Below are 21,475 nucleotides of genomic sequence, written 5' to 3' on the forward strand. Positions count from 1 at the left end.
CAGATCAAAAACTCAGATTTCTCCTTCAGGAGTTTACATGGTTGCCTGAATCAAAATATCATGTACTGTCATTTCTGAGTTCACTGTCCTGGGACTCTTGCAATAGAGCTATGTGCAAACCATTAGAAAATAGAGTACCAGAAAGCAGAGGCAGGAAGATATAGAGGCCGTTATAGTGATGGAATTGAAGGATGGAGGAAATTCTGTGTTTGTTTTTTGCTTGTTTCCTAGATCAGCAGTTGCAGCATAGATTCAGAATCCTTCCTTTATACTGAAAAATGTGCAATAAATTCATTGTTATTGAAGTAAGACAGTAGCTTGTTTTCTAATAATTATAAAAGTGTTCAGATACAATGAACATAAAATTCATGCTGAAAATGGCTTTAGCTCTACCTTATAATTCTCTTAGTTGATGTGAGCAAAGTCCATACAAGCAGAATGATTCAACAGTTAATAAGAGATTCCCCAGAGCTACTAATTTAAAAAAAATAATAATAAATAATAATAATATAAAAGATGCTTGGCTTTGGGACAGGACTTACAATGATTGGAATTAACCTCAGGTCATTTAAAGAACTATCAGACTTGGACTATACGATACAGTGTGTTTTCATTTGAAATTTATCTCCCCAAATTTCTACCATAGAGTTTTTTTTATATAATGTTGAATCATCTTTGGGGTTTATTAGATGTTTTTCACATGAAGAACTTGGAAAAAAAGTAAAGAGAAGATAATATGTATCCATCATCATAAAACAATACTATGTTTATTTTAAGGCCAAATTATATGATCAAAATGTAAAGGAGAGATGGTCTATAAACTTTCAAATAAAAAGTTCAAAGTAGTTTCATCTTCCTTACCTCTAAAAAAGGGAATATGAACACCTCAGTCTAGTTCAAAAAGTCACGAATATTTAGACCAGTGGTTCTCAGCCTGTGGGTTGTGATCCTTTTGGGGGTCAATGCCATTTTCATAGGAGTTGCATATAAGATATCTTGAATATCAGATATTTTCATTATGATACATAACAGTAGCAAAGTTATAGTTATGAAATAACAATGAAAATAATCGTATGGTTGGGGTCAACACAACATGAAGAACTGTATTAAAGGGTCACAGCATCAGGAAGGGTGAGAATCACTGACTTAGAGAAGATTAATTCTCACTGGATACTTTAAGGAAACTCACTATGAAATCAAATCACTGTATTACCATGGATATTTTATTATAGGGTTGCAATGTAGACAAATACAGGCTACACAATATTCTCCTCCTCCTCCTCCTCCCCCTTCCCTCTCCTCCTCCCCTTCCTCCCCCTCCCCCTTCCCCTCCCCCTGCTTTTCCTTGTCCTCTTCCTCCTTGGTTTCAATTTGAAGTCCTCTGGATTTTTCAGAGGGCTATCCATTTCTGGAAATATAAATTTTAATATGTGTGTTCCTCAATCGAGTACTTGAATCTATTTTCTTCCCTAGCTTTTCCTTGAATTTAAATATGATTTTATTTTTATGTTTTGTTTTTGTATTTTATTCATGCTTTGAGAATTACACATACACACACACACACTGAATTTATGTCATATCACTCACCCCTTTTCTTTCCAAATCTTCTTACCTCCTCACCTCTGTATGCCTCTCCAGACTCCATGTCCTCTTTCTATAGTGCACTGTATTGCGTGCTTATAAAATGAGAATTTCAGAGGTTCCGCTTCTCAAGCACGAAGCATGAAATATCTGTATATGGCCATCATGATGTGGTCTGCCATTTTACCTCTATGCCTGACCTAAGGCTTGGAGTATAGTTCTCCCTTTTTACTAGAAGTCTAAGTTAATTTTCTATTTTTAAAAGACTATGAAATGCAAGAATATATATCTGTGAACAGCACCTGTTGCATTTCTTCTCAACATTCCAGAAAAAGTAAAAATGAAATAAAGATTAGGCAAATTATTAATTAAGTTAATATAAAAAAACATAGATTTTATTTAGGTACAGAAAACAAAGACAGGTATGAGACATAATGTTTTATTTCAGCAATAATTTGTTTATATGAAGTGACTAATATTTACTGCCAGTTAGAAGGAGGTGAGACCAGCCATGATAAGTGTGGTCTTTATTTACCTTTTTACCTATCACCCAAGCAATTCTAAACCAAGTCTCTTTTGCTTCCCAAATAAACTGTATCACAGATAATTGTGATCCATATCTTTAGTAAAGACACTCCCTGTAAAGAAGTTCTTCCGCTATACAACTGTTTTTCAATGGGTTCCTCAGTTCTGTTGAGCTTGCAGCCTTCAGAACAGCAAACTTTCCAACTTCCAAAAAGGAAGGACTGTCTCCCCTAACTTTCACTTGAAGGAATGGCTTATAGCCCAACACATTTCTTCAAACCATTCAGCCTTCAACCTGAATTAGCCAAACCATCTATTTAAATCATGCTGCAGAGTTTGTGTCCTGTCCTTGCTGCCTGAGGTCAGATGCCACAGGAATTACGGTCCTGACCTTGAAGGTAAGGGCAGCCTTATTTCTAAGGGCAATGATTCTATGTATTCAGAGCTCTGCTGTCAGATCTACAGTGAGTTAGTTGCAGGCAGTTCTGCTCCCAACTGACTACCAGATGGTTTCCACCAGACCATCTCTGTTGGAGGAACTCTCTTGTGGACATACTCCTATCTTCCTATTAGTAGAAGCTGCTTATAATGTCACTTATTAACCTCTACTATAAACACAAGCCTAGATTTTGGGCTACAAGAAAACGCCAAATAATGGGCTATCAAAATGAGGTACATAAAACTAAAACACAGACATCTGCTAAGCTGCTTTTCACATGTATAGTGCTTACTTAGAGGTTTGTACCTTCCTGTAAGTGTATGTAACCTAACATCAGTGCAAAACAGGTGGCTGAGGGTGGATGGCAGTCACTTTATCTATTACACGGCTTATTTTTCTTGGTTTTTGGATGCAAAGTCATATATATATATATCTGTCTCTCCTAAGTTGCCCAGGCTTACCTCAAACTGTGGCATTCCTCCAAGCTCAGTGCCCCTCTCCCACCCCTCCTGTGATTACAGGAATGTGCTACCACAATTTGTTTTTTGTGTAGAATTTTTATTTTCTTTGTTCCCCTTTAATTGAATATAGATTTTTTTTTCATATAATATACCCTGATTATGGTTTCCCCTTTTTCCAGTCATCCCAGTCCCTTCCCATCTTTCCTTTGTCTGGATTCACTCGCACCTATGTTCTGCTGCTCACTAAAAAACAGACAGACTTCTGAGTTATAATAATAAAATAAAATAAAATGATAAAGTAGAAACTTGCACGTTGAACTGGGAAACAAACAGAAGAAAAAGCACCAAAGGCACACACACACACTCACACATACAACCAGATATAGACAAAGAGACCCACTTGTTTGCACACTCAGGAATCTCATAAAAACATTAAACTAAAAGCCATAATGTATACCCCAAAGGCTCTGTGCTGGCCCTGTGCATGTTGCCTTGATCTCTGTGAGTTCATATCATGTTGAATTAGAGGGACCTTGGTTTTTTTTTTTTTTTTTGTCTTCCATCCCCTCTGGCTTTTACACTCTTTTTTTTTTTTTTTTTTTTTTTTTTTTACATCTTCTTCTGCAGGGTTCTCTGAGCCCTGAAGAGAGGGATTTGATGGAGACATCCCATTTAGGACTAAGTGTTCCCAAGTCTCTCACTCTCTGTGAAATGTCTGGTTGTGGGTATTTGTTCCCATCTGCTTCAGGAGGAAGCTTCTCTGATGATGGCTGAGCAAGGCACCGATCTATGGGTACAGAAGACTGTCACTAGGAGTCATTTTATTGCTACATTATTTCAGTAGGAGAGTAGTATTTGATTTTACTCTAGGCTCCAAGGCTTTCTAGTTTCAGGTCCTTGGTCACCCAAACAGTCTGGTATTGGTTCCATCTCATGTACTGGGCCTTATAAGTCGAGTTAGATGTTGGTTGATTATTACCATAATCTTTGTGCTGTCATTGCATACCTTGGAAGGCCATTAGTGAGAGATGGGGAAAATACAAATGTAGAGTTAGACTTTAGGAACAAGTGGGCAGTAATGGCCTCGTGATAAGCTAAATAAGCATGAGTTGCTTGTTTTGATCAATTTGAATTTATTGTTGTTTATTGGCATTACTTTCCTTATTTAGCACATTTCAAAGGAAATATGCAACTGGCCACCTTAGATATTATATTTAAGTCACATCTCAGTGTTGGGGTTTAAAACAAATATCAGTTTTTGCACATTACTTGAACCATTGCATATAGACTGAAATTTCTCTTTGTTTTACAACTTTCTCCATTGCTATGCCATTTCCTTCTCAGATATCTTAGTCACATTTGAACAAATTATCTAAAATATTGCATAAGACATAGGAACTGGAAGAGCAGGCCAAGTTGCCAATCAATTGGACTTAACTTCTTCTTCCTTGTCTTTGCACTGTGTGATGGGCTTGTTAAAGAGCTTATCTATTTCATTTCTCAAATGTAAGTTTTATTCACATTAATATCCCAAAATTGGGTTACATCTAAGAAGCATTGTATACTAGCCCACTTAGTGTGTACCTTTTACATTTCAAACTCTTAGAAATTTCACTCTGAGTTTTCATTTTTCTTTTCTCCTTTCCTTTCGATTGATTTGTGCTACCTCACAATTTTTTTATTAGTTATTTCATTTGTTTACATTTTAAATGTCCCCATTTCTGGTTTTCCCTCTGCAAGCTCCCTATCCCATCTCCTCTTCTCCTGCCTCTATGAGGGTGCTCCCCAACCTACCCACCCACTGCTACTTCACTGTCCTAGCATCCCTCTATGCTGGGGGATCAAGCCTCCACAGAACCAAGGGCTTCCCTTCCCATTGATGCCAGATAAGGCAATACTTTGCTACATGTGCAGCTGGAGCCATGGCCTCCTCCATGTGTACTCTTTGGTTGGTAGTTTAATCCCTGGGAGCTCTGGGGGTGGGAGGAGGGTCCAAATAGTTGATATTGTTCTTCTTAAGGGGTTACAATCCCCTTCAGCTCCTTCAAGCCTTCCCCTAACTCTTCCCTTGAGGTCTCTGTGCTCAGTCTGATGATTGGCTGCAAGTGTCTGCATCTGTATTGATCAGGCTCTGGCAGAGCCTCTAGGGAGACTCTATACTAGGCTCCTGTCAGCAAGCACTTCTTGGCATCAGCAATAGTGTCTGGGTTTGATGTCTGCAGATGGGATGGATCTCTAGGTGGGGTAGTCTCTGGATGGCCATTTCTTTAGTCTCTGCTCTGCTCTTTTTTCCCTGCATTTCCTTTTGACAGGAATAATTCTGGGTTAAAATTTTGAGATAGGTGGGTGGCCCCATCCCTCCCTCTGATTTTTCTAATGAATCATAGCTTAAATTCATCAAACACACTAGTATGTTCTCTTTTATCTCCAACCTTCTTCTATGAAACTTTATGAAATTAGATTTCTATAAAACAAATTTGATTTTTTTGGGACCTTACCTAATTTTTTTTAGTACCCAAAATTAGTTTTGAATCATCTCAAATTCCAGCCTCCTTTGTAAACATAGTGCTTACTATCTGGAATCATTCTCATCCCAGACCCAGAACTGTACCACCAGACTCACTTTCCACCACTCCTCTCTGCATAGTCTCAGGTGAAACTTGTAAAAGGCTTGTTCAACCCCCAAAGGGGTTGTGACTCACAAGTTGAAAACTGATGCTATAGTACAGACATATTCATATAATGTTCTTTAATCACTATAATCAAATAATATTATCAAGTTGGTGCACGCCTTTTATCCCAGCACTTGGGAGGCAGAGGCAGGCGGATTTCTAAGTTCGAGGCCAGCCTGGTCTACAAAGTGAGTTCCAGGACAGCCAGGGCTACACAGAGAAACCCTGTCTCGAAAAGAACCAATATATATATAATTGTTTGATAGATTAAAAGGTTGAATTACCTTTAAATGCTCCTAAATAATTTTTGTTTAGTTGAAGGATAAAGTAAAAGTGTAAAATAATTTTGCTTGGTATTTTTTGTTATTCGTTTTTAAAATGGAAATTTGGATATGATTGGCAGATCATATTGCTCTATATTTTTTTTAATATAGGTACGTGTCCTGCGCCCTGGGCTGCCCATATGAAGGAAGCATCACACCACAGAAAGTCACAGAAGTAAGATACGTTATGGTTACTGATAAAAGAGTATTCTTTGTAAATTTAGATCATTTTCTTTATTATTTATTTAACTTAAATAGCAAGGACTAACAAGAACATGGCTGGGAAATTTTCACTGAAGATAGGTTTGGTTACTTAACTAGTCATCTCTTTGAACTTAGGCCTATCGGCTATACCTTCCTAAAGGCGGGTGATAATTGAGTCTTATAATTTGGATGCTTAAAGGCAGAAAGACTAAAAGCTTCCATCTGGTGCTTGTACATGACCTGAGCCAAAGGAATGCTTTCCCACTCCCAATCACAGCGCAGACAGTTGTGCACACACATGTAGGCAGTTCTTTCTCCTTCATCCTTTAGTACCAACATCAGAGTATGTGTTTCAGGGTTTCTGCTCATCTGTGATTTTTTTCATTACAATGCTAAGTTGTTATGACAGAAATTGATGACAGTAGATTATAGTCACTAAAAATCTGCTTAGTGGATTATTGAATCTGCCTACTGGATTACTGAATATGCTTATTCTAATTCTTTCTTTACCATTAATTCGTCCTAATGAATGCCAAATACTCTTCTTTGGGAATTAGTTTAGAAACTTATTTGTAGACGAATTATATTAAAGTAAACTTTTGCTGGGTTATACATTTTCATGAATTTGTAATATAGCACTGAATCAGTAATGTGATATTATTAGAAAACCTCAAGTTATGTAGATTAATTACAGTTCAGCTGAATTCATTCTTCTTTTGAACTTTCATCTGAACTTCTAAAGCTCACTGAAGACTTTTCTAAAGAAGGCTATCTCATTATCTCTTATATTAAAAGCTCCTTGCTTACGAAGGCAAATGCACTAGGAAATGATGAAGCTTAGGTTTTATATTGCATTACTTACATCCCAGGCTTCGTGATGAATCTGCATAGAGCACTATATATTCTCTTACTTTAATGAATAGCTTCAAAGTGTTTGACTTTGGACTACCCAAGACCTGTGTCTGTTTCTTGCAGATGCCAGACTTTTGTCTGTCTGCTGCACTGTTCCAGCATGGAAGAGATGCACACTCTTTCCTCTTCCTCCTCCTCTTCCTCTTCCTCCTCCTCCTCTTCCTCCTTCTCCTCTTCCTTCTCTTCCTCCTCCTCCTCTCCCTCCTCCTCTCCGTCCTCCCCCTCTTTTTAACATTATAAAGATGAGAGTGCTGTTGGAACCTCACAGACAGATTAGAAGTATTACAAATTCACAATCAGCAACCTTGCTGCAGACTCCTTTATGCTGGCCTAATACATTTTATGAATTCATTCTTTTCTTTCAGAAACAACTGTAAGAAACTGATTACTTTTGCAGATTCTCACCCCTTTTCATGCTTTATGCTCCTGTTCGTCCCTTGCTGTGGCCCTCTCTTGTACATTTGATTTTTTTTTTCTTGCTCTCAGATGCTCCCTGCCTTTTGCACATCAGTGGCTTGGAACCCACTGATCTTCGTGTGTGTACTTTCTCAAGCCTGTTTCAGATCCTTCTCTCTCACCCCTTTCAAAGATTTGTAAGTTTACTTATAGCCTCCTGCTTGACAGCACTGGGCCAGTGTCCAGTGTCCAGTGTCCACTAGTACATAATGTAGAAGTTGTTTCTTTGTCCAAAGACTTATTTTAGCTCCATTTGTGCATATCTCCGTGATACTGGCAAAACTTGGTCCTCGTTTGTATCCAAGATTACAAGAGCCATCTCAAATTTGCTTTCTTGCCTAACACAGTTCCTGGAGTAAGGTGGCCCTAGAAAAGTATAAGTTGAATGAACAAGTTAATAAAAACCCTATCTTTTATTTATTATATTTTTTGCAGCCAAGCATGCTCTTAACATTGTCATGACTATTGCAGGTTTTGAAAATAAACTGTCGGGGCTGGTGAGATGGCTCAGTGGGTAAGAGCACCCGACTGCTCTTCCAAAGGTCCAGAGTTCAAATCCCAGCAACCACATGGTGGCTCACAACCATCCGTAACAAGATCTGACTCCCTCTTCTGGTGTGTCTGAAGACAGCTACAGTGTATTTACATATAATAAATAAATAAATCTTAAAAAAAAAAGAAAATAAACTGTCAAGGCTTTAGAAAACATTCAAAAAAAAAAAAAAAAAAAGATGAGGACAGGGTTGTTGTCTTTATTCAACAAATTAGAGTAGTAAGAGTAACCTCATGATCAACCCAGAATCATTTCTGGGTGAGAGCTAATAGTCAAATCCATACTTGTTTGATTCCAGAACCCCTGTGAAATCCCATGCTGTCCTCATGAGGGCACATCACTCTTTCATTGTGGCATTGGTCATTAGGCTTGATGGGAACATGACATTTACCTTGCATGCATCCCTTCACTCACAAGACAGAACATTTAGGCTAGGAATGTTAAGTGATTCTTTCAATGGCTAAGCTACTTAGTGACAGAGCTGAGATTACTGCCGATGTCTCTTGGCCTCTGATATAATGCCCAGAGAAACACTACTTCCAAAGTAGACCTTCAGTTCTTCTGTTCATTTAAAGTTGAGACATATTTACCTCATGTCTGTGGTACTACAGCTTGCTCTCGAATAGATCGATAGATGAGTGTATATATATGAAGTATGTAGGACTCTAAGACAAACTTGAACGTTTTGGGTAATAATGGTAATTTCATCCAAAATGTTAATATGGGGCTTACAATTTAATGAGCATAAAGGAGGACCAAGAAAAAAATCAAGCATACATTTTTCACAGACAAACTCATCATAGTTGTAATTTTAAACTCCAGATGGTGATTACTTAAGAGTCAGAAGGTTGGTGGCTTTTTATTTTCATTGCCTTACCAGGAGTTTGCCTTTCAACAGGTTTCAAAGAGATTGTATGGTATGGGCTGCTATGAAATATCTTTGGGCGACACGATTGGAGTTGGTACTCCAGGCAGCATGAAGATGATGTTGGAAAGTGTCATGAAAGAAATCCCTCCAGGGGCTCTTGCTGTTCATTGCCATGACACATATGGACAAGCCCTCGCAAATATCCTAACAGCTCTTCAGGTATTTGTAGTCTCAGTGTGCTGTGCTGTAGCTGTGCATACTTACTCATGCCATGAGCATGTTAAGCATTTCAGTGAGATAAGTTTATCAAATGCATATGCAATGCTTGAACAACATATATTTTATAGTTTATGTTGAGATTCTATGAATATGTTTAAACATAGCATACATACATGAAATATTTACAAATGCTTGATGATTTTTTAGGGAAATGGAGGTCATTACTATTTGTGTGATTTGGTCAAGTTGTTGGTTTTTTATTTTTAAAGTATCAATTCTATTAGATCTGTGGCTTCTAATTTCAATGCCTATATACTTCAACTATAAAGTTTAACAGAGTTGAATATTATATGTTGAAGTACAGAGACCAAACAGTGGCATGTACTCTTGTGATCATGAAATGAATAATCTTTCTTTTATTTGATTGTTCTACAATGAATATATATGGAGTAGGAATATAGATTATTTTATTAATTTTTTTAATGTTTGAAACCTCACTTTGTGTCTGTGTGTGTGTGCATTCACACTTAGGAATTGACCCTCGGGCCTTAAACCTGCTAGGCAAACACTCTACCACTGATCCCACAACCTCACATTTAATAGAGCCATTGTTTATGTTAATCAAATGTTTCCATTATATGTTAAAGAAAGCTATTTGTATTGTTAGAGTATTAAGAATCACTAAGTTTATGCTATTCTAAGTGTATTTATTTAAAGAGTAAATTTAAATAATGTTATTTCAAAATATTCTTAGTCTTATGAAAAATGAATTAATTTGATATCTTAACAGTTAAAATTTTGACAGTTAAAGATAATACTATCACAGTTTTTCTGGTAAGAATGAAGGTCAGCTTATAAAGCTTAATATTACAGTTTCAATGTGTGCAGTTGCTGGCAGTAGTTTAGAAATAGTGGGAAGAGCTTATTTTGACTTGTATTATATATTCAAGAAGTAAAAGAAGATTATCTCATGATATTTTGGAATATTGGAACTTTAAAAGTTTTCCTTCTTAGGAAGTCTAGTTTCGCGGGCAGTGGAGTAATGGGCATGGCTTCAGGGTTTTGTGTCTGGATTCACCCTTTCACATTAGGTGTTCTAGAGAACATTTCTAATATTCTCCCTGTACCAACTGTTGTTTTACTTCTCCTCTGCTGCTTATTAAGAAAATACACTGAGGATCAGTGCAACATTCTACTTTTTAAAAATCAAGTTATGGAATGAAGAGGCCACGTGGAGTAATCCACTCTGGGTTTGAATGAGTACATTGTATGGTGTACAGTGATGCAACTTATTCCCAACGCATTCCTCAGGATGCCATAATAAATGTTTGTACTTGTCAAAATTAACCTACAGAGTAAGAAGGGATAATTCCCAGTAAGAAATGTATGTGCTTCAAGAAAATAAAAAATATCACTGAGGTAAATTGCTTGAAGAGATGAGGTGAAAACTTGATCAGTTGAGTGGCATCCTTCATATTCATAGATAAGCACTGAAACATAGGGGAACATGGGAATCCTGTACTGGGGACCTGTGTAAGCTTGGAACATGAAAAAAATCTGTATGCAGCCAGGACTACTCAAGAGACCACACTCTCAATCAAAGGGTATGCAACAACAACAACAACAACAACAACAACAACAACAACAACAGATTTCATCCCCATACAAGGAAGATAAGCATGCTTATTTTTCATGACATTGAGTATAAATGAATAATAAATAGAAAATGTCTCTTTTTCATAAAATTTCATATTTTATAGCACTCATGTGAGTTTGAAGTTTGACTTTACTTTGAATTTGAAAGACAAACCAAATGAATTACTTTAAGATAGTTATAGATCAGTGGGACTTGTCTTTTCAAATAATATGTCTATTCTGAAGGAATGCTATTCTTAAATTTAAGCTAAGCTCTTTGCAAATTCTCTCTCTCTCTCTCTCTCTCTTTCTCTCTCTCTGTGTGTGTGTGTATGTGTGTGTGTATGTATGTGTGTGTATGTGTTATGGAAGAGGTGATTATTATAGTCTATTGGCTCCTTTGGTAGTTAATAAAATCTAAGAACCTCTGATTATATTTTCGGTTGTATCCTTTCCCATATATACAATCTCTTTGTAAAATATGGCAGGCAGAAGGCAGGAGGGAAGCAAGATGGCCTGAGAAAGCAGGAGTATTCTTCCAGCTCCTTATTATCTAAGAGTTCATTTATGGTTTCAGCATAAACACATGGGTAAAAAGTGTCACAACAACTTGTGTATTTGCAAACATGTTGTGAGGACTGAGAGTTCACCGTAAATGGACAGTTGGGAAAATGGTCAAAAGCAGAGGCAGGCAAAGGACACTTGTGCTTCACAGTCTTAGATGGTCCCTTCTTCTGTACAAGTCAGTTTGCCTCTGGGTTGCATATAGTTTGGTAAGATATTAACAACTGAAGGAAGACACATATGCTCCCACTTTGTAGAAACTATAGATATTTCAGACAATCTTTAAGTCTCTTACAATTTTGAATTCATTGAAGATAGCCAGGTTTGGCTTTGGAATGTTGCTTTAGACACATGTGGGTCCTAGTCTCTAACGGTCCTGGATAAAGAGAAGTCTACCAGAGACCATTCTAATCCCACCTTTTAATAGAAATGGCAGTAACAACAGTAAAACAAGCAGGTTTAAATTTAGATAACAAGAATCTTGGACAAAAAAACCCTTAATGTTTCAGTGTAGGGGAAATGAGAGAGCCCAGCTTCATTAGCAACATGGCTAACCTTGGCTTCAGGAAGCAGGGGCTATACTGCATTTTAATGGAATCTTTGAAGTGGCTTCTAGTAAAATTTGTGATGTATGTAGAGTAGATATCATTTGCTTTCATTTAGGGGAGGAGAAACAGTTTGCAATGTTCCAAACTAGAAGTTACTATTAAGGCAAGGAGACACGTAATAAGTAGAAACTTGGCTGCAGTGGTAGGAAACAAATGGGAGTTATAAACGAAATGCCCCCCTCAGTCTGGGAAGCACATCCAGTTGGCTGGTAGAGGAACCTTTCTTGGATTTTCAGGTTTTATGTTTTTTTTTTAATTACTTAAACATGTAACTTATAGGACCACATGGGTATGTGGACATCTATAATTCATAATTATCAGATACTTTTAATGGAGAGAAAATATTCTGATTATAGATGTAGTGTGGGATATTTATACCTACCAAAAAGCAATAGAGCAAGAGAATGAGGTGATAAAGTGTACAACGGTTTAGTAATGGAAGAAACATACATGGCCCTACATACTTGTCTTCAAGTTTATGCAAAAGCCGAGTTTTATCCTGTTTCATATTCCCCAAGTCCCCAAATAAAACACCAGTTTAACAAATTGGTTAATCTACTTAATATAAAACAATTGCTCATTTTTCTCCATTAAAATGTTTTGAGCCCTCATAATTAGGTAAAGCAGGGTAAAACAAATAAGACCCAATGCTACAAATAGCAGTTCCATGCTAATTGCTAGCATAGAGACAAAGCAGAAAGCCCAACATTTCTCATGAAGAAATACTACATGCTTTTTTTTCCCCTTAAATTTAATAGACCTCTAGCTAGTGTGCCTTTCCTTATAATGCTTTCCATATGTTTATTATTCTCTTTTAGAAAGACTAAATTATTAACCTAATTTTTACATCAAAAGCATTCATGGTTTTATGTAGACTCTTACTAACCATGTTAAAATGCCACCAAACTACAAGTTTTTCTTAATGTAATTGGTTTATGTGGTTTTCAAAGAGGATTTAAAACAATTTCCACAACTACCTAGCCAAGCCTTTCTCTTTTTCACTTCGAACTTGTTACAAAGGGTGTAATTGTGCAAAATTGAGACAAGTCACAGAATTTCCAGAAGAATTCCTTGATAATGGTGCAGTTGGTTGGCAAACTCATAACAGTTACTTCAATTACTGCCTTAGCCAACTATATTAACATGTAGCATGTATCTTATTTATGAGTAGAGCCATAGTTCAGAGCATTGAGCAGCAAATATATTTTGTAATTGCATGCGTTAGATGGTGTTCACTTACTTGATACAGTTAAAACAGCTAAGTAAAATAGATGTCCCAGCAGGAAAAGAATGCAGGGATTGCTGGGGTAAGATGGTGAGCGAGAAGCTTCCTCTGCTCCATAGGAGACCCCACATTACAGGAAAAGAAAGAAACAAACAAACAGAGAAGGTGAGAAGGAAGGGACAGAGCAGCTACACATCATAAAGAGGTAGAAAGTTACCACCAAAGAGCAGGAAATTTCCCGAGGGGGACATTTAAGGAAAGGACAAATATAGAACCCCAAGTAAAAAAGACCCAGAGAGCCTCCTCCAAACCATCTTACTGTTACATTTCTAAGTGTGCAGCAGAGAGGGAGCGTGTAGGAAGCTGTGCAACATGTGTCGTGAGAATCCATCAGCATTAACACCAAACTTCAGCAGAAACTTTCAGGCAAAGAAAATGGAGATTATTGGATATCAAGGCTTCCAATCACCATTGCCGTAAAACTGCAGGGGAAACAAAGATATTCCATTATTAAACAAAAAATGCCAGGCATGGTGGCGCACACCTTTAATCCCAGCACTTGGGAGGCAGAGGCAGATGAATTTCTGAGTTCAAGGCCAGCCTGGAGTGAGTTCCAGGGCAGTAAGAGCTACACAGAGAAACCCTGTCTTGAAAAACAAAACAAAACAAAGAAAAAAGAAAACAACAACACACACACAAGAGAGAGAGAGAAAGAGAGAGAGAAACAGACACAGAGAGACAGAGAGAGAGAGACAGAGAGAGAGAGACAGAGAGAGAGAGACAGAGAGAGAGAGACAGAGAGAGACAGAGAGAGAGACAGAGAGAGAGAGAGAGAGACAGAGAGATTGGTTCACACCCAAGAATAAATCCTGTTAGGAGAATAGACAAAAAGAAAACAGAGAGATTGGACAATGTATTTGTGAATAATTGATTGGCTAGTGATATAACCAGGAGAGATATGATATATTTTTTAAAAATCTCAGCATCAAATTAAAATGAAAATTTGAGTTATGAATACCTATGAGACACAATGAAGGCAATTGTAAGTAGGAAATCTTTATGTCTATGTTTTGGCATCTTAAACAAAAGATCTCAGATCACAAACTAGTGATGTACTCTTGGTCTTAGAAAAAATTACTAGAGAAAAACTATCCAAACAGGAATTCAATAGATGTAGAGAACTAATGATGACCGGAGCAGAAATTAATAAAGTAATTATGAGAAAATTAAGGTACTTAAAGAATAACATGCCAGGTGTGGTGGTGCACACCTTTAATCCCAGCACTTGGGATGTAGAGGCAGTTGGATTTCTGAGTTCGAGGCCAGCCTGGTCTACAGAGTGAGTTCCAGGATAGCCAGGGCTACACAGAGAAACCCTGTCTCAAAAAAAAAAAAAAAAAAATAACACAAAGATCAAGCAAGAGAGTGTTTGTTCTTTGAAAATAACAAAGTTGACAAATGGTCTAACTAGCCAAAAGAAAACAATAAAATCAGAGGAAAAAATCATAGGAAAAGTTTTAAAAGTATAATTAGGGACAAATTTGGACTATTTCAACAAGTTAAAAAGCATAAAGATACTAATGAATTTTTAAACACATATGACCTACTTAAATGAACCAAGAGAATACAGATGACCAAACACAGTCACTTACAAATAAGGAGGCTAAAGTAGTAACAAAACACTTCACAGCAAGTATATTCCTGGAACAGGCAGAGACACTGCCAAATTCTACCCGATCTCCAGAGAAACAACTCCAATATAACTATTTTCCAGAAAAAGGCCTCAAACTCCAAAAGAAAAGAAAATACTGATAACAACAAACAGAAAGAATAAGTAATTTATATTATTGAAAATAGATCCAAAAATTTCAAGAAATAGTTGGAAATTTGATTCACTACAACAGTGAAGTGATTGTGTACCACTGTTAAGTTGGTTTTAATCCAAAGATTCAATGATGATTCAGCAGATACAAAATTTATCATTTTTAGTAAAAGTTGTGAAGAAATGAAGTATGAGAGGATTAAATTTCTATGTGGCATTATTATTCCCCTAAACAGGGCAGTAACACACTACTTTCTGTTTTTAATTTATACCTTGGTTTTTGAGACAGGATCTTTCACAAGGAACTGCAGCTCACCATGGGACTGATTGCCTATTGAATCCCAAGGATTCACCATCTCCTCTTCCCCAGTGCTGAAATTCGAGGAATCTGCTACCAGGCAGGGCGTTTTACCTGGGTACTAGGGGCTAGACTCAAACTTCTTTTCTTGGAGTGGGGGGTAGGAGGAGGGAGGGTGTCGAGACAGGGCTTCTCTGTGTATCCCTGGCTGTTCTAGAACTCACTTTGTAGACCAGGCTGGCCTTGAACTCAGAAATCCACCTGACTCTGCCTCCCAAGTGCTGGGATTAAGGGCGTGGGTCACCACTTCTTAAATATGCAAAGATGATCTGGAATTCCTGATCTTCCTGCCTCCACCTCTGGAGTGCTAGGATTATAGGGTATGGTGCCAAGTGAGACTTCCACAATGTTTAATGGGTAAAAACAAAGCAAAGTCAAACTATAACTAGGACCATGATTGCACAAGCTGCTATAATCTCCATGGTTCCTGAATAATTGTGTATAGTACCCCAGAATTTGACAAAACTATTAAAAAATTAATATTAAAACTCATTAGTAGGCAGTTATTACATTTATACATATTTAAAATTTAAGTCAATGTAACTGAAATATATTAATTGTGTTAAAATTTTATTATTGCATAAGTACATTTATATGATTTTTATATTTTATAAATAAAGTAAAAATATTACAAAGAAAATGATATAGCTGGAGAGATGGCTTGGTGCTTAAGAGTATTTAGTGCTCTTAAAGAGGACCTGGGTTCTGACACCATACAACCATCTGTAACTCCAGGTCCTGGGGAACCACTAGCAACTGCACATATATGGATTACACTCACATATCACACACATACACATAAATAAAAGTAAAAATTAATACTTTAAAAATTATTGTGCCTCATAGTGCTTATCTGTGTATCTATTAGTGTAGAGATTGTCACAGAATGTATTCAGTAAATATTTTTAGTTCAATGAACAACCTACAATAATTCCTCACAGTTGACACAAATAATTTGTCCTGAAGAATCGTTCCACAGTGAAGAGATTTATAAACAACTGGAAATGGCTGGCTGCCTTCAGGGAGGGATTCCAGAGAGTATGACTTGCAATTACTGAACTCTCTGACCACAGCCTTTCCACTTTGAATTTAACCTTTACTGATACTGTTAAATATGTTTGCTCTCTGTACTGTAAGGATGTTTTCTAATATTGTAAATTACCTTCACCTATTCAAATCACAACTGGAAATAGTTTGTCAACCTATGAAAAAATTATGAGAAAAATTATCCAAATAACGAAGCTAAAATATTCTAAGATAAGCTTAACTTATTTATAAATAAAGCATTAAAAGTATTTATATTAAGCATGTGAAGACCTTGAGAAATTTCTCCGGAAAAACCTTTCCCTGTAGGATGTGGGAAATATTTTTAGGACTCTAACTTCATGAGGTTAAGAAAATGAGGTTTAAAGGGTGTGTTTGAAAATTAGTTTCCTTTTAAATTTGCTCTCATAGTAACTATAGAAAACTAAATAAGGCTCATGATTTTAAACATGTTTTTACTGTAGTAAGCATTCTTGAAGGAGACATATGTTTATATAACCCATACTGACTCTTCTCAGTTGAAAGGCAGAGCCTATAGAATAGATTTTCTGTTCTGTAAATATATTTACCTTTTCTTTTAAAAAGTCTCATTTTATTATTTCTCGTTTGTGAGGGTTTCACCTGTCTCTCTGTCTGTGTACCCCATGTGTGTGACTGGTGCTCCCTGAGGTCAACAGAGGGCTGATCCACTAGAACGCAGTTACACACAGATTTGCACTGCCATGTGGGTCCTGGGAATCTAACCCCAGGGCCTCTGAACCAGCAGCCAATGTTCTTAACTACTGAGCAAATTCTCCAGCACTTATTTCTTTTATACACAGACATATTGGACACTTCTCCTCGAAAATAATATGGAACACAGAGTATTAGTATAGGCTTCAGCTGTAAGAAAGGCAGCATAACTTTCAAAGGATAACATTAGATTAATCCAATAAAGCAAAGAGTTTACCTTGCCACAAAGTAAATTTTTTTTTTTATTTTGTTACCAAGATACCAGTCCAATAAACATAAAAATACAAGCCTGGGACCATTCAGACTAGCTTGCATGTGTGTTTCTGGGCTGATTACTTGATATTGGATAACAAATCAGGACTCATCCTGGGGTAGAGCGGCTCCTACTTTCAGCAGCTAAGAGCTTTTAGCCTTTCCTCTGGAGGTGGGGCCCCACCTACACTGGGATATCAACTAGTGTTGGAATGGTTTAGCCCTTGTGTAGGCAGGCTTAGAGTCTCAGACACTTTCTGGTCCTCTGGTTCTTAGCACATTTCTGCTTTCTCTTCCATAATGCTTCCTGAGTCTTAGGCGCAGGAGTTGTATTGTGGTTGTATTTGTAACACTCTCCTACAAAAGAAACTTCTTTGATGAGGGACAAGATCTACATTGAGTAGGGAGATACTAGTGAGGATTGATATCCTAGAGGCACACTTTCCCCTAGGTATGGTGAATATATCCATTTAGCATAGAAAGAATCTGATATGGAATCCCCTTTTGGCCTGTAAAGTGCCATTGCAAGCTTGTCTGAATGGAGCATGGTCCAGTTAATTAGCTGAACATGATTTCCACGTCAGAAAAGTCAATGAAATTGAGCTGAAGTTCTTCCCCACTAATGATTTGAAATTTGTCTTATATCATTGAAAAATAAAACATATGTAAAGTATTTCCTAGATGGTCTTCCTCCCTCCCTCCCTTCCTCTGTCTCCACCTCCCTCTTTCTCTCACTTTTTCTCCCTCCTTCCCTTCTTCTCCCCTCTGCTTGTCTTCTCTATATGTATATGTTATATGTATGTGTATATGTATGTAATATATATATATATATATACACATATATACATGAGCATACTGGTGGACTTGCAGTCCCTCTTAGTTATCTTCCACTCTCAGTTATCACCCTTGCTTGCTCTCCATGTATCTCTGTATCTCTGATACAGGATGCTTCAGAGCCTGAAGGTCATTAAATTAGACTTCAGCACTGTGGTGACACAGAGAGGTACACTACTGTGTCTAGAGTTTATGAGGTGCTAAGGAATCTAAACTCAAGTTTTGGTCCACTCTATTGATTGATCCATGTCCCCAGACCTTGAGAAGAAAATGGTTACTTTAGAAGCAGGCATTGCTGCAGATACGCCAGTGTAAAGTGATATTTCTGTAGTCATGAGGCATTGTACTCTTCATTACCAATGTATCTATTTTAAAAATAATGCACACATGCATATATGTAAAAATACATATTTATGTATTTATTTATTTGCATCCCAAATGCTGTCCCCTTTCTGTTCCTCCCTTGCAGACTCCCTTTCCTTCACCTCTGAGAGGGCAATTCCCTCACAATCTCCCTGCCCTGGGTTATCATTTCGCTCTCCCATTTTCTGTCTCAGCCTCTGTCTTGAACAGGCACACATGCATAAATGTATTAATACAACCTCTTGAATCCATTTAAAGTGTTGCTTATATGCATATGATTTCAGGACTGACCATTTTGTATTGGGTAGCCAATTAACGCACTCATCCTTGGAAAAGCTAATTCTCCATCTCTCAGCAGTCTTTACTTGCCTGTAGTTCTTTGTTTAGAATAGGGACCCCATAGCATATTTTCTCCTTCCACATATTTTCTGCCTGTCTATTGATATTGCAATTGTTCAGGTCTTGTTTATGTAGTCATTTCTTTTTTATTTTCAAATATATTTTTTAAATTTTTTTTAATTAGGTATTTTCTTCATTTACATTTCAAATGCTATCCCAAAAGTCCCCAGACCCTTCCCCCCCCACTCCCGTACCCACCCACTCCCACTTCTTGGCCCTGGCTTTCCCCGTACTGAAGCATATAAAGTTTGCAAGACCAAGGGGCCTCTCTTCCCAATGGTGGCCAACTAGGCCATCTTCTGCTACATATGCAGCTAGAGACATGAGCTCCGAGGGTACTGGTTAGTTCATATTGTTGTTCTACCTATAGGGTTGCAGACCCCTTTAGCTCCTTGGGTACTTTCTCTAGCTCCTCCATTGGGGGCCCTGTGTTCCATCCAATAGCTGACTGTGAGCATCCACTTCTGTGTTTGCCAGGCCCCGGCATAGCCTCACAAGAGACAGCTATATCAGGGTCCTTTCAGCAAAATCTTGCTGGTGTATGCAATGGTGTAAGCGTTTGGAAGCTGATTATGGGATGGATCCCCGGGTATGGGAGTCTCTAGATGATTCATCCTTTCATCTCAGCTCCAAACTTTGTCTCCTCCAAACTCCTTCCATGGGTGTTTTGTTCCCAATTTTAAGAAGGGGCAAAGTGTCCACACTTTGGTCTTCATTCTTCTTGAGTTTCATGTGTTTTGCACATTGTATCTTATATCTTGGGTATTCTAAGTTTGGCCATTTCTATGAAAGACTGTTTCAGAAGACATTCCGGTATTCTGATTCTTACAACCATTTATTATTTTTAGATAGATCAGTAGAAATAATCAGAAATCAGGCACTATAATTCATCAATACAATAGAGGAAAACAGATTTGTGATCATCTCAAATGACTTGGAAAATCATTGACATTCTTTTTACTCCTAACCAAGAATTTATTTGCAATTGATACCTGAAGGGAAAACCAGTTTTCTTCAATGGAGTGTCACTGGCCCACAATTCAGCACAACGATGGTCAGAAGTGGCTGGCCAACACAAAATGTACTCCATGTGGGTTTTTTGGGGGGTGGGGTGGGGATGGGAGTGCTTGGTTTTTGTTTTGTATTGCTTTTGTCTTACTCCTTTTTTTGTTATGATTTTCATTTTTGTTTTGTTTTTAAGAGAGAAAGGGAAAGAGAGAGAAAGAGTATGAAATTGGGTATCAATGGCAGTGAAGAGGATCTGGGAGTAGTCAGGGGGCAGATATGATCAAAATATAGAATAGGAAAAGTATTTATTGAAAGAAAAATAAAGGAATAATTGAGATTATTAACCATGTGGGGAATTCTAACCAGAACAGAAGTACAAGACATAGACAGGAAAAGATAAAGTAAAATAATTCTCATGCAAGATATCCTAATTGTATATTCAAAATCTCCAAAGATAATTTAGAAAAATCATTAAAATCAGAAAATATAACAAGATCACTGTATACAAGCACAGCACATAAAAGCTTATAATATTATATGGATATTATTTTTAAGTTTTATTTGTTTATTTTATGTATGAATCTGCATGTATACCTGCATGCCAGAAGAGTGCATTAGATCACATTGTAGATGGTTGTGAGCTGCCATTTGGTTCCTGGGAATTGAACTCAGGACCTTTGGAAGAACAGCCAGTGCTCTCAATTGCTGAGTCGTCTCTCCAGCTCTATATATGGATATACTTAACAGCAAAAATCATGATAAGATGAAGTAATGAATGTATGATTATACTATCATGAAAATTTCAAAAAGTGACATTAGTCTTGCAATAAATTTTATTTTCCATGAAAAGCAGGATGACAGTATATAGGGAAGTAAGATTTAAATAAATGGTAAGATTAAATTTCTTGTTTGGAAGACTTGGCAATTGGCAATTTTCAGTAAGTTGATCTTTGTATTCAGTGTAAAAATCAATAAAATCTGTGTCATTTTAAAAAGCAGATTCTATAGTTGCTATAGTAATTTAAATATTCTAATATAACTATGGAAATGTAAAAGTCACCAGGTCAGACTTAGATATGACTCATATGTTGCTTTCCTTCACACAAGACAAAGATGATGTGTGAAATAATAGGACTATGAGCACATAGACAGAATCGAAGAAATAGTTCAAAGGAAGTGTTAGAAGACAGACAATCTCACACTAACACAAATGAAGGTGCTTTAGTCAGGATTGTCAGCAGCAGCTGGACACGATCAAGGAAAGAGTAAATGAGCTGAAAGTCACGTCAGGAGAAACTTCAAAGGAACATAGGAAGTGGTATCTCCAACTTATAATGGTTCAAACAAGACAAAAATCCAGATATTTCAAGTTGTGATATTTTATGGAAATACATGAAATTGTTTCTAGAATTTTCTGG

The 21,475-nt window shown here is 37.1% G+C and overlaps 1 protein-coding gene across 6 annotated transcripts in view; it reads left to right on the top strand.

Annotated features, from left to right (window-relative positions):
• Hmgcll1 (3-hydroxymethyl-3-methylglutaryl-Coenzyme A lyase-like 1) overlaps nt 1-21,475 on the top strand; it is a 121,653-nt gene that overhangs the window by 60,581 nt on the left and 39,597 nt on the right. For 5 of the 6 annotated variants that reach the window (XM_030244181.1, XM_006510947.4, XM_006510949.4 and 2 more), the window contains 2 exons: nt 6,113-6,176; nt 9,025-9,213. In XM_030244181.1, the coding sequence (XP_030100041.1) occupies nt 6,113-6,176; nt 9,025-9,213 (253 nt within the window). Of the gene's footprint in view, nt 1-6,112; nt 6,177-9,024; nt 9,214-11,235; nt 21,056-21,475 lie in introns of those variants that run through there. The other variant, XM_011242696.3, reaches the window with a different exon arrangement.

This window comes from Mus musculus, chromosome 9 (assembly GCF_000001635.26).
Source record: "Mus musculus strain C57BL/6J chromosome 9, GRCm38.p6 C57BL/6J".
Taxonomy (NCBI): Eukaryota; Metazoa; Chordata; class Mammalia; order Rodentia; family Muridae; genus Mus; species Mus musculus.